This window comes from Aedes albopictus, chromosome 2 (assembly GCF_035046485.1).
Source record: "Aedes albopictus strain Foshan chromosome 2, AalbF5, whole genome shotgun sequence".
Lineage (NCBI taxonomy): Eukaryota > Metazoa > Arthropoda > Insecta > Diptera > Culicidae > Aedes > Aedes albopictus.
Genome location: NC_085137.1, coordinates 54,270,952 through 54,285,519, shown reverse-complemented (window position 1 = coordinate 54,285,519; position 14,568 = coordinate 54,270,952). Strand labels below are relative to the sequence as shown.

Below are 14,568 nucleotides of genomic sequence, written 5' to 3'. Positions count from 1 at the left end.
TATAATAGGGTACGTATGCCATCATTAATCTCACGTTCCCATATTCATCTTATTCGAAAATAAGCGGTTACGAAACCGATTGATTCCGTTCTTTTTGTTTTCATGCGTGCTCACTTCTAACAAAAAATACAAGAATATGAAACAAAAAAACAACGCTTCAATCCTTTGTTTCTCGTAGGATGAAAATGGGAGCCACGATACTGGAGTAGCATCTACGGTCAATCAAGCTCCAGCTCAGCTCAAGCTAAATGTCGTCCTGATCTATAAAATCGAATTTTCTTTAAAATTAAAACAAAAATTTAAATGTGAATATGTTATGATGTACTTGCACTTCAGACTTAACAAACCTTATTTACAGGCTTAGGGTCATATGTAAGCTTTGCGAAAAAAAAGTCACTTTTTAAGATTTGGTCTTTTTTTCCGTGATTTTAATACTTTCTTGCATACCTCACAATAACAATAACCGTAAAGTTCCCCAACCTCTAGCCTGCGGCATGGCCCACAAAAATTAAAACCATTTTAAGCTCCATTCCGCGTGAACCCGGTAAGACCTCGAAGCATGCCCCGGATCTAGGCTCTTTATAACACACGAATCAACGAACGAACGAACGAACCACCGATCGACCGCAAAGTGATCCAAAATCATATCAAAAGCGACCGTGCTGAGATTGATCGATGCCTCCCTTTTCTCGCACCACATCGCACACCCACCGTCGTCAATGTTGCGCCGCGCCCGCCGCGTCCGCCGCTGATCCCCACGTGAGCTAGAGGAGCATAGCTCAGTTTGACGAATGGACGGCGCGCAGCATGGTTGGAAAATGACGCGGCGGCGCGGCGAGCAAAACCGAAACGGCACGATGCGATGGCTCAAAAGGCCTCCCCGGCCGGCCGAGCAACAAACGGCACACAGTGGTGTGTAGAAAATTGAAAATGAAGCATAAATCATAATTTATATTCAAATAGCAATAGGATACTTTTGTTCCGAGGAGAATGGTTGAATTTCTTGGAATTCCACCTCTTCCCGCGAGCTTAGAGGTTTTTTTTTTGAGGTTTCAATCCCCCCGCTGATCCAGGCGGCCCGAAACCGCAATTCGATTCTTATTTCCCCCTTTCAGTGGACTAATTACCTGTGGTCTCGTAGATGATCCTGCCGCCGGAAGGCTTTCCCACAGATATCGCACGAGTACGGTCGTTCGTCGGTGTGCGTCCGCTCGTGGATCAGCAGGTTGTAGGACTTGGTGAACTGGCGGTTGCAGAACTTGCAGATGAATTGCTTCTTGGGTCGCGACGCCCGTCCGGGTGCTCGCAGCAGTCTTCGATCTAGTCCGGGGTGCATACCGGCAGGAACCCCCGGTGGATACAGGCCGACTCCGGCCGGTGGGAATGTGAAGGTTCCGGCTGACGTTGGGGATGGGCCAGGTCCTCCGAGAAACGCACCCGGTGGTGGGTACATGCCTCCAGGGGATTGAACCGGGGGTCCTCCAGGTCTCGGAAGTAACATTGCCGCGGCGGCTTCTCTCAACGCTAGTTCTTTTCTCTTATCCGCCATCATAGCCATCAGCTCATAGCTGGACCCTCGTTTGGGCACGCCATCTTTGGGCATCCCGTCCGGTCCGTCTAGCATCCCAGGGTACAATCCGGGCCGTAACGATCGGGATGGCAACACTGGAACAAACGCGGAACTCTCTCGCCCGTGGTGTTGGCTGGCAGCGTTCATCATATGAGACGGGAAGCCTAACTGGCCATCGAAGCTGGATCGGGAAGAGGACGCCGACTGGCTGCCACCACTGGCCGACGTAGATCCACCAGACGAACCTCGGATGGTGGGCGACGAAGGTGCATTGCCGACACCTCCTCCTCCCCCACCACCCATGCCGGCCAGGAACTGGTCAATCCGTGACGGACGTGACATTGTAGCGATCCCATGATCGTCCAGCACTCCTTCGGTAGGCATTCTGTGGAATCGGAAAGAGAGAGGAAAACATGAATGAATTAAAAAGATACACAATGCGTTCGGATGTTTCAAGTAGGATACGTGAGGATCGCCTCGGAATGGGAAACGGGCGCAATATGATTTACAACCAAGCAGCGTTCAGCGTTGTTTGTTGCTTATGTGCATTTTCCTGCTGCAGGGCTTTATGGGTTTATTGTTGTTTTTCTTTCATATTCCTGATAGTGTGTTTACAAGATGGTCTCTGGTGGTGTGCGGAGTAAATATTGAATTACTGCCCCTAGCAGTGAACACGTTTATGGCATCCCATGGACGTACGGTGTTTCTTGGCGTCGTTTTGATATTGGTGCTTCACATGTGTAAAACGACATGATTCAATCACCGATCAGTGATACAATTGGTAGAACAACTACGCGATTCTCTGTGAAAAGTAAAAGATTTTGTTATGGGAATTCGACTAGAGTTCCTTTTGGGATTTTCCTTTGCTTGCCATCTCGAGAGAAATTTCAGGAGCAATCCTGTCGAAAATCTGCGAATTACCCGGGTGAAATCCCAGTTGTAATTATAGAAGAACCGGAAGAAAACCAGGGAGTGATTCAAAGAAAATTTTGGCATTTGAAAGGAATGCCTGGAAAAATGTTTACAAAGTACCCGAAGGAGTTCTTACAAAACAACTCAGAAATACCCCGGAAAGATTTCAAGGACAAATGCCGGAAGGAATTGGGCCGAGGAACATTTTTCGAGAAATATGCCGGAAGAAATAACGGGAAGGAACAGAGAAAAAATTCCGGGATAAATTGCAGGATGGATTCCAGAGATGTGCTTGAGGAATCACGGATTAAATCCTGAAAGAAACTTCCGAGGAAACTGCGTGAGGAAATTCGGGTGAAAATCCAGCACTAGTTTCTGATTGAATCTTGAAAGGAATCTCTAGAATAGTTTTGTGAGAAATCGCGGAATACAAGGAGAAAATCCGGAAATTATTCAGAACTATAATTAAGAGTTCTGGATTTTTTTAGGAATACATCCTGAAAGAAATTCAACAAAAAATCTTGAATATAATTTCTAGAGTACTTGTTTGAACATTTTGGGAAAAAAATCGGGGTAGATGTGCAAGCAAATCCTTCAACAAAACTCTGGAGAAACTTCTTTTCTGGGGCTGAAAGTCTCTTTAATAAAGACAAATCAATCAATTTTCCCTCGAAAAGTTCTTGAGATCACAGACAACCTCTAGAATTCACCAACATGTGTATATTGGGTGTTAAAAAAATGTGGGCACAAATTTGCTATTCTGCCAACTGGGGATGGATGTACTAACAATCTTAAAATGCCACAATAGCTACTTTAATATATGAACATCAAATAGCAGCTGAAACATTTTAAGTTTGACTGTTAGTGGTAAATTTTTCTTTCGTGGTACCCCAACGACGTTCTGCACAAATTGCAATATTTTTGAGCCACTTTGTTTTACAAATTCTGCTTTATGCAAATGCTTTAGGTAATGCTTTTTTTTTAAATATGCTCATGATTTTACAAATGAATACCTATCAGGCTACCTTTTGATTCTTTTTTTAAAGATTGTACACCTGAACTTAATCATTATTGGCTGACCAAAAAAAAATCTACCGCCATCGAGCAAATTCAACATTTACGCTGATTGAGCTGTTTGTGGAGACAACCAAAGGAATGTATCACCCCGCTTATAATTTAACCTGACCGAAAAGTCAACCATAGAGGGATAACTTTAACATTTACCTAAAAATGTTTGTATACTTTCAGTTTTAAAAATATTAAAACCTAAAATTAAATCATGTTCTTCACGCTAGATCTCTTTTTTTTTTTAATATATAAAAGATTTTTCATGAATTTCATCAGGGCTTTTGCAGAAATTGTTCAAAGGATACCGTCGTTGGGAGTGACAATGGGTCAGAGGGGCGAGATTGGGTCAAAAGATCATCTGAAATATTTCTTAAAATAAGGTGATTATCGAACCAAAAACTTTATTGTGGATCCTCGTCACAATTAAGTTTCTAAAGCAACCAGTTATTTTGAAAAAAAAAAAACATGAAAATAAAGCCTTATTTAACTGACACTTTGAAGGATTGATGACCCATCACACTTTTAGGTGGATTGATACTTTTTAAAATCTCAAACTCACATCCATCACATAATACATTATTGGTAAGTAGTATCAACCATGACCAGAGCTTTATCAACTTGTTTTGTTTTTAATGCGGAACAAATTCGGTTCTCTGGACCCATTCTCAGTACCTCAAAAGGGTTAGAATGGGTCAATTTTCATACACTTGTAGTTTTAGGGAACATTGACGAACTCCAAATATGTTTTCACCATTTGTGCATGTATTACCAAAGATCACGTTCCATTTATAATAGGACTTTTTCATGCAAAGAAGCAAAAGTTGTTGACAATAAGTGTGGAAGTATGCATTTTTGGCCCATTCTCACCGTAAACGACGGTACATCAAAAAAAATATTGACGCAATTTTCGCTCAAATTCCCCAAGGATTTTTGAAATTTTACCAGAGCAGTTTTCATTAAGTTTTCCATGAATTTCAAATTTGCCTAAGGTTACTTCAAGAAAGTTCTCCATGGATTACATTAGAAAGTATTTCATAGACTTCCTTTGTAATTTCTTTATGGGTTGGTATAGAAAATCCTCAAGGGATCGTTTCAGTGACACAATTGGGATAATTCTTCAGGAATTCCATCAACAATTCCTCTAGGTGCCCCTTCAAACATTTATCAAGGCTACAATTTTTAAATGCTCTATGGAGTGCCTCTATATTCCCCATGAATTCTTTCAGAAATATCTCCAGGATTTCTATTAATGAATTTATCTAGAGCTTCCTTTAGAAACTTGTACAGCTATTTCTTTAGAAAAGCTCTCGTAGATTTCCTCCGTGGCAATGCTCTATAAATTACTCTAAAATTCTTCCAGGGATTGCTTTACAAAATCTTCCATTCTTCAAAAAATTCCATCAAAGCTTTGATTACAAGAAATTTCTTCACAGTTCCCTTTAAAACTTTTTCCAAAATTTCCTTCAATATTTTCTCTGGAGATTCTTCTAGAAATTTCAAATAGAGTCCAACAAACAACCTTTCATAAATTTCTTCAAAAAATCCTTCAAGGATTTTTCAAAAGTCCTCTGAGCATTCTTTTTCAGAGATATAGCCAACGATTGCTACAGAATATCAGAAGTTCGAAATTACTTCATCGATTTCTCCAACTATGCTATGAAAACTCTTTCATAGAAAAGTATCCAAATTTCTTTGAGAAATTGTTTCATGGAGAAAATTTATGAGATATTCTTTGAAAAAAAAGCTCTTCCATCCTTCAGAAATACATCCAGGGATTGGTGGTGAAAATCCTCTAGAGATTCCTACGGTTTTTTTTTTTAAATCAAGAATTCCTTTATACTTGGATTGCTTTCTAAAGTTGTGCAATGGATATCTACAGAAACAGCTTCAATATGTTTCCCATAAAATCTTGCAATGATTCCTTCCAAAAGTTTTCCAGCGATTTCATCAGAATTTCTTCCAGAGATTCTTCAAGGAATTCTTCCAGAATTCCTTCAGAAATTTCAATATTGAGGCATTTGTAAATTTTCAGAATGTATATAGGAATATTCATAGCTATTTCTGGCTTCAGAAATTCCTAGAAAAAATTTTATTCTAAGAGATTTCTTTAAAAAATTCTCAAAAGTTTTTTCAGGGAATTCCACAAGGAGTTTCTCAAGATAGTTTCTCCATACGTTCCTCCAGAATTTTGTATAGACTTGTGACTGGTAACAACCAAAATTCATCATTTCTAAGGCTTTGTTTATGCTTCCTATGTCTGCAAGGAAAAGTTTAGTTTGTTTGTTTTTTGTTTTGTTCTGACTCGCTATCTGTCTAAAAAGTGTGGACAAATTTTTAAGCTTCATCAGTTGCAGCTTCAACAGATTTTTTTTCTTATGGTGAGAAAAACTAACACCGATTACACGCCTTTTAAAGAAAACTACTGCGGCGTACTTGCACTGAACTTATCGTCTATGGGAATATCGGAAAAAATCATCCAATTCAGGTGCTAAGGTCGTTATACTAGAGTTATTTTCATGAGTGTGTATATACTCATATACCCAAGTAACACAGAAAACATCTTTAGAAATAAAAATTCAAAAAGATGTTGTAGTATAGTATTATTAATGCAACTATAAACATCTTTAGTTGAAAACATGTTATAGCTATGTATTTTGATAACAAACTGCTAAAAAATTGAGCAGTAGTATCGCAAGTTTTTATGATGTATTTTTGACGTTGACAAAACAAGTTATTTACATCATCATCCTCCTTCAAATTTAGATGTTGTGCAAACATCCAAAAACACAAAGATAAAACCAATATGTTAAAACATGTTAGAAACAGGTCATTTTATGGTCTTAATGCTCGTTGATGCATAACTTAGTAAGTTTACAGCATCCCTTAAAATGGGTGACTCGGGTGTTATATTCACCTCACTAGGTTGCGCAACTCATGTACTTACATGTGACATGTGACAATCTCTTTTTTTTTTAATTTATACCACAGCAACATGAAGAAAAAATAATTTTGAACTTGACAGCTTGAACTCGTCTGCAATATTTGTTATTGTTATACTGATGTTGAAATCTGGTATTTGAAAACAAAACTAGACAAAAAGTTGTAATTTGACCCGCAAGAGGTTGTTTAGAATACGTTATTGTAATGTTTTTTCAAGGTATTTTTATCAATTGAAATTATGTTCTGCAAACATGTTATTAAGATGTACAAAACCTTTATTATAAGCACACATATATGTTTAAACTCCAAATTCCATTTCCAGCCCTAAAAAATACAGTGCTTGTTAAAATTATTCATCACTTATAAAGAAATCAATATATTTTAGATATAACATCAATCGTAAAATGTATACGTAAATATATATGGACACATCTATTTGATTATACCGTACAATTCCCAAAAAAATCCTTCATGCTGTGTTCAAAATGTGCTTATACGAGAACATAAGAAAATATAAAATTTGAACGATTAAAATTAGTTTAATTTTCCTTTTAAGCTTTTTTTACGCGATTCGTTTTTTTTCAATAAGAATAAGAATAAGAATAAGAATTTGATTTTAAAGAAGGTTCCCATTTTTTTAACGGTACTGTATTAGGCAGCTACCATGATAGATTTTGGAAAACTCGATAGGAACTTTCAGAAAATATCAAAAAATGATTTAACTTTCATTCTTATTTCTATTCGGTGGAGAAGCGCATGAATTTATGTAGACTAATTATGCTCATTTCACCATAAATTTAGAATGGCACATGAGTTTCAGCCATACCACAAAACACCAACGAACATGGAAATATTCTAACTACTATGCAAATTCAATCCTTGAAAATAATTTTTAATCATCATGGTTGTAAAAATGGATTCAGTTTTGCAAAGGATTCATGCTAGCCCGGCTATAATCGGTTAGTCTTTGGAATGTTAGAGAAAACATCTTGAATACATTCATGTATGTTCTACTATTGTATTGGAAAACATCTTTTATAACATCAATGATGTTCTATAAGCCGCCATCTTTTGCGCGTTTTCAGTGATATAAGTGTACAAATTTAAGTTATGCGCATATGCATCATAACAAAGGCGTTTGTATGAAACATGTATTTTGTACACTAAGGGGCTGTCCATAAACCACGTGGTCATGAGGGGGGGGGGGGGGGTTCGGCCAATGACCATTTTGTATGGACGAAAAAAAAATTTTGTATGGACTAATGACCACGCGGGGGGGGGGGGGGGTGGTAGAAAAGTCCCAAAAAAATGACCACGTGGTTTATGGACAGCCCCTAATATAACAAGTTGTGTTACTTGGGTAGGGGTGCTGAAATTTGGAAAACATTGTAAAGAACAGAAATATGTTGCCAAACAAATGTTAAATGCGTAGTTCAAGGGTACACAAATATCTGAAAGTTTGGAGTTCCACACTCCCGGTCAAAAGTTTGGGGTCACCCCCTCAAAAACATGTCATTTTTTTAGGCCCATATCTCCGCCAATTCGCGTCCGATTTCAAAACCCTAGGTCATTCAAAAGATAATAAGTCAAAGAAACTTTGAACATGATTTAAAAGAAACTTTTTCAAAAAAAATTGTATGTAAACTTAAGCCAAAGTTGCCAAATTTTCTAAAAAATGAATATAAACTTACGGCAGTGTCGCTGGATATTGGGTTGACCAAATTTTAAGATGAGAGCGGTAACCATTTTCTATTTGCTTTCAACTGCTTTTTACAGAACTTAGCTAAAAAATCTAGAAAAAAAGTTATTAAGTAAATTAACTCCTCATGTCATCGACCAAAAGTTTGGGGTCACCCTTCAATATGATGTATTGGCCAAAAGTTTGGGGTCACTTTCGTAAAACATGGAAAAGTGATTTGGTGATATCTTCGTCATCTATAGTTCAATTTTAATTCTTTTTGGCTCATTTCAAAGATAATTAACTAAATTTAAATTTGATGTCTTTAACTTAACGTATTTAACAATTTTTGTATATAAAAATGTTATGTAAATTTAACACATTTCACCACACTTCAAAACATGAGGCAACTTTACGTTAAGTTTTGGTATGTAAATTTCAACAAATATGTGTGGTTCAATGTCTATTCAGTGATTATCATTCATTTTGTTTCAAATAAGTCAAGAAGAATTCAAATTGAATGAAAAATGATAATGATATCAACAAATCACTTTTCCATGTTTTACGATAGTGACCCCAAACTTTTGGCCGATACATCATTTTGAGAGGTGACCCCAAACTTTTGGTCGATGACATCAAGGATTAATTTACTTAATAACTTTTTTTCTAGATTTTTTTGCTAAGTTCTGTAAAAAGCAGTTGAAAGCAAATAGAAAATGGGTTATATTACCGCTCTCATCTTAAAATTTGGTCGACCCAATTTCCAGCGACACTACCGTAAGTTTATATTAATTTTTTAGAAAATTTGGCAATTTTGGGTTGAGTTTACATACAAAATTTTTTGAAAAAGTTTCTTTTTACCTTTTGGAGCCGATATTTTTCGCCGCTGTCGACGCAACCTCGCTGGTGTCGAACACGTTTGTTATGCTCGGTGTCATCGCCGGGGTCATATATGACCCCTCCGGCTCCAAAGGGTTTAATCACGTTCAAAGTTTCTTTGGCTTATTATCTTTTGAATGAGACCTAGGGTTTTGAAATCGGACGCCAATTGGCGAAGATATGGGCCTAAAAAAAATGACATGTTTTTGAGGGGGTGACCCCAAACTTTTGAACGGGAGTGTATTTTCGGGTGAAGATAAAGATTTGAATTAATGTAGGTACCCTAAAAGAACCCAGTTATCAAAAAATATAATTTCACCAGCCCATGTTCTGGAGTTCAATGGCCAATTTCACTTGTAAATCTATGATTGAGACAGAAAATTTAATGTTTATATTCAGAAGCAGTTTTCCTGCTCAAAACTAAAATTTTCGCAGTGAATATTTGTTAGTTATTTTCCGGGTGGAAAATGGAATGTCAGTGAATACAGTTTCATACCTAGTTTTTTTTTTTTCAACGAGAAAGTAGATGACAACATGACTACAATGCTAATACCTTGAGTTTTCTTTGGCACAAACATTTTTGAGTGATGTGCAGTCCTTTAAAATCTGCTTTACCCAATCAACTTGTACACACAATCGATCAGTCAGCACACGCCTCAATTCCTCGCGGCATGGAATAGTAGCTTACGATCGCCAAACAACAACAATAACACTGAAATGGCAGCCGTCCAATCTCCAACGCCATTTCAGCCACATCAGCAGCAATAGCAGCGGAAAATATGAATACTATACAAATTACAACTAATTTGATTATCGAAAAGCAATATCGCTCAAGGTTTCCGTTTAGTTCACGCCTCTGCGCCCACTCTACGAACGACACCAACCAACCAACAACGGTACCGTCCAGCGACGACGAGACCCAGCAAAACTAAAGGAATTCATTCATTAGTTGGCCTGAGCTCGCCTCGTCCCCCGGCTAGCCAGTCGACAACACCCCAACTCGGTGCCACATTTTACCACATAACTTATATTTTACGAGATTTCTTCGTAGGAACGCACGCACCTTCAACCGCGCGAGTCTCGCTCGCTCGGGAGAGTGAGAGGTGACTCGAGGTCAAGCCAACCAAAGGCTACGAGCTGAGCTGGAATTGTATCCAATCGCACTAAGTCGCGTCGTCGTCCGTTGCTGTTGTTGTCAGCGCGCGTCGTCGTGCCCATGAATGTAACCCGACCGACCGAGATTTCATCCACACGGGTATTGTATGGGTACTGGATGCTGACAGCCTTCCCCGGTGCGGTGCGATGGTGCCACATGCATGTCGGAGACCCCAGCTTGAGGTGAAGGGGCGTTGCAGGTCACGATACTTACTCGGACGGGAGGAGACAGTGCTGGCAATGCAGTGCAATGGTGGCTCGCAATGTCAGTATTCGATAAGGCACACTTCCATTCAGTTACGGAACGTTTGGGTTCTTCTTGATGTGACATACTAGCTGGGACAGAGTCCGTCTTTTAGCTTAGTGTTTCATGAGCATTGAAAGGACTAACCGATACGGATATAATGGAATTGTGTTCAAAATACCTAAAATCTTGAACGTTTTCGGCTTCCGAGATTCATCACGGATGTGCATAGGACGTATTGAGTAATACTTAGACTTAGTTGTTGTCAGTTTCAGGGAGGTAACAAGATGAAGGCCTTCATGAGACAACAAATGAAACACAAAGGTTTACTAGTTTCTCAACTTCAAACATCATGACTCTGTAGATTTTGCACGTCCACGTAAGTGCATTGACTCAATGGAAGATGCACCGAGTGCAGGAGACAGAAGGAACATGAAAAGATGCCGCCCTGTTCTCTGAAGAGACAAAAAACAATCGACCGCTGTGGCCTCGCTCGAGCTCCCGTCTCTCGACTGGGGGTACTTAGCAATGCTGTGGTGGCGATTGCACGTCATGCACAATATTTGCACCAACTCATCGCGCATCGCCGTACCGATTTCGCGTATCCACTCCAACTCAGAACGAACCTCACTCATCGGATCGCATCGCGCTGCCGGACCGGAGTGAGGTTGAGTGCCCATCAATCGATGGACGCGGGGTTTACTTTTCCCGCACGGCCGCACACTTCACAGGCCTCTTCAATTAAACCATTAAAAAGCTGACTCCGAACAATCGCCGCAGTTGTTCAAGACCGGTTGCCACACATTCCGCAGTATGTGGACGGGTTCGTACGGTATATAAATCTAAGTCAGTGAGTCGGCGGCGACGTCGGTAATGGCCGGCAGTCTCAATCTTGGTGAAGATACGATGAAGAGATCCATCTTCCAAACGGGCAACTCACGCACACATGACGCGAACCGTTTTTCTGGACGAATGACATCATAATTTGCGCTCACGAGCCAGCGGAATCATTAATTTATCATCTGTTTGTTTGCACATGGCATCTTGCACAGTTGTTGGCTCGTGGTGATGGGTTTGGAAGACATGGGACACGCGCGCACCCTGGTGCATTCGTGGATGGGTGTTGTGCGGTGGCAAATGGCTCAACCAATGATTTCTGCAAGGCACTCGAGTATGAGGTTTGCTTCTGTTCTGCATAGCTGTACAATGAGTAGCAAATGTTTAGTTTTTACCTATTACAATTACTTCAAATCAATTTAAAATGTTCGTATCTTAGAAAGAGCCTATCAATGCAGAGCGGTTTCCTTTGAAGAGTAATGGACCAAAACAGATAACAATCACGCCATTAGGTTCTTATCAAAGTGCTTCAGATAAAAGATCACCGTTCCACTGAAAGGCGCAAAAGTGAGTCATACTGCAGCGAGATTGCGACAGAGTTGCTACAGAGCCCACATTTCGATTAAAAGTCCTCACATGAGGTTTACTTCTGAAAATATTTGAAATATTGCATACCTTCACCTTTTGGGGTCACAATTTTCCCAGTTTTTTTTAACGGATTTCTATAGTTTCGATGCCCAAAAATATCATAAGATGGTGTAAGATATATTTTTCCGATGGGTAGGACATCCAAATTGTCCTTGAGTTTACATCCAGAAGCCTACGAATGTAATAGAAACGTTTTACACCATTAGATGCGATGTATAATATACCTTGTCGCTGTGGAGTCATTGAGGTTACTCCAAGTTACTTACTGAGTAACCAGCTCATGATAGCAAAACACAAAATTTTAATTTAGCTCTCAATACGATCGCCCTTGCAAAGATAAAAATAATTAACCTACATACCTACAGCTGCGTTCATAGCCGTTTCCATGCAAAATGGCCAAATTTGGCGTACTGTAACTTTGTTCTTCTATAAGCTATTGAGTTGAAAATTTGGCAGTGAACTACAAATATGGTGAATATTGTTATAGCAAAATCTGATAATTTTCTAAGCACTTGAAGAAAAGTTAAACACTATGTGAAATTGATCAAAATAATGACATTGTTTGTTTTATTTTTTTTTATTCAACAAACATTTTTAATTTTTTTTAATTAAAACATTAGCATGCAACCAAGGCGGAAACTTTTCGAATAGAGTGCGAAAATATTTCTTGCTTCTGCAAGGTAAAGGTACATTTCAATATATTTCCACTGCTATTATTTTGAACGATTTCACATAGTGTTTAACTTTTTCCCACGAGCTTCGAAAATTTTTTGATTTTGTTATAACAATATTCACCAAATTTGTAGTTCGCTGTCAAATTTTCAGATACATCGCTCATAGAAGAACAAAGGTACAGCATGTCAAAGTTGATTATTTTGTATGAAAACCTGCTTTCACTGCTATTTTTATGAACACAGTTGTATGTATGACATTTCTTTGGTTTGATTTTTTTGCTTCCAAACATGTAAGACTTGTATGCTTTCTAATTGTTTCTGCTCTCCCATACTTATATGAAAAATCTCTTCTGGTATTTTGGTAATTTCTCAAATAGAGGAATTTCGCCTATGTGATTTTACATGTTTTACGCCCTTTCAAATTTCAGAAAAAATACTTTTATGAATATTCCAACTTTTTGTAAGAAAAGTCTTGTTTATGACATTGGAAACTACTCTTCGCATCCTAGGTATATGAAAACCGCTTTTATAATTATTTCAAAGTTTTAGCGTTTCCATAGATGGGTAAAAATGTGTAAAAACTTGTAATATTGGAATTTCTTCTTCCGCTCTTCCAAATGTTATGAAATCTTCTATGTGATTTTTGATATGTATGCGAATATCTTCAGAAAATCTTCCAGGCATTCCTTTACAAAACTCATAGTTGCCTTTAGAAGTTCAAAGTTATCTAGATATTATTTCAGATTTTTTTTGGACTTTTTTTCATAAAGCCTTCCGTAATTGCTCCGTGGATTTTTCAAGAAAATCCACCAGAAACCTCTTTCAAAAAGACTTCAACGAAACAACATCTTCCATGGATTAATTCTGGTTTTCTTCTAGGATAGTTCTCAGATTCTCTAGGCGTTTTTTTCAAAAACTTTCCTAGAAAAGTTTCCATCTGTTTCCTTTTAAATTCCTACTGAACTCCAAGAATAACTCCACGGATTCTGTCAGAAACTTATTCGGAAGTATATCCTGTATTTTTTTTACAGGAATTCCAATAGAAACATCTCAAGATTTTTTTCTAGGACTCCTTATAGAAGCTTATCTTGACGTTTTCTAGATATTCTTACATGAATTCCTTCGAGAATACTTCCACAGATTGCTCCAGGAATACTTTCAGAAAATCCTAAAAGAATTCAATTCAAGATTATGAAATGATTTTTCCAAGAATTATCAAAAAACGTAAATAAACTTTTTTTTTATGAATTCTATCAAGGGTTAGGCTTGTCTAGGCATTTCTTCAGCATGTTCTCCAGAAATTTTTACATTTATTTCTGAATATTGAATTTCTTCAGATATTTTTCTAGGGATTCAATCAAGAGGACTTTGTGAGAATTCCAAAGGGATTGTACTGGAGATTTCTTCATAAACTCTTTTAGGAATTCTTTCGGTAATTCCTGATTGGATTAGTTCTGCATTGTCTCAGATACAACCTCATAATTTAAAGGATTTTTTTCCAGGACCAGTGATGAATTTCTTTAAATGTGCTTCCTTGACATTTTTCAGATGTTCTTTTAATTTTTTTTAAATACTGCAGTGATTTCTTCGGAATTTCTTCCTTTTAGAAATTGCTCCAGCAATTCCGTCAGAAATATCTCCTGAGATTTCATCAAACATTCATGCAGGAATAGTTTCAGGACTTTCTCAGAAATTGCACAAACCAATACTGGAAGAACTATTGAAAAAAAATCCTAAATGAATGTTACTCCTGGTGATTTCGCCGCCTCCAAAAAGATGGCCATACGTAGCACCTTTTTCCAACCCAGGCTCCCTTATCGTTACACCTGGAGATCACCACAGCAGACGGCATCTCAAATCGACCACGTTCTGATTGATGGACGGCACTTCTCCGACATTATCGACGTCAGGACCTATCGTGGCGCCAACATCGACTCCGTCCATCTGGTGATGGTCAAATTGC

At 38.3% G+C, this 14,568-nt stretch overlaps 1 protein-coding gene across 1 annotated transcript in view; it reads right to left on the bottom strand.

Annotated features, from left to right (window-relative positions):
- LOC109421565 (protein bowel) overlaps positions 1 to 14,568 on the bottom strand; it is a 100,888-nt gene that overhangs the window by 26,572 nt on the left and 59,748 nt on the right. Inside the window, exon 2 of the mRNA XM_062849698.1 lies at positions 1,128 to 1,955. Within this exon, the coding sequence (XP_062705682.1) occupies positions 1,128 to 1,954 (827 nt within the window). The 5' untranslated portion in view covers position 1,955. The remainder of the gene's footprint in view (positions 1 to 1,127; positions 1,956 to 14,568) is intronic.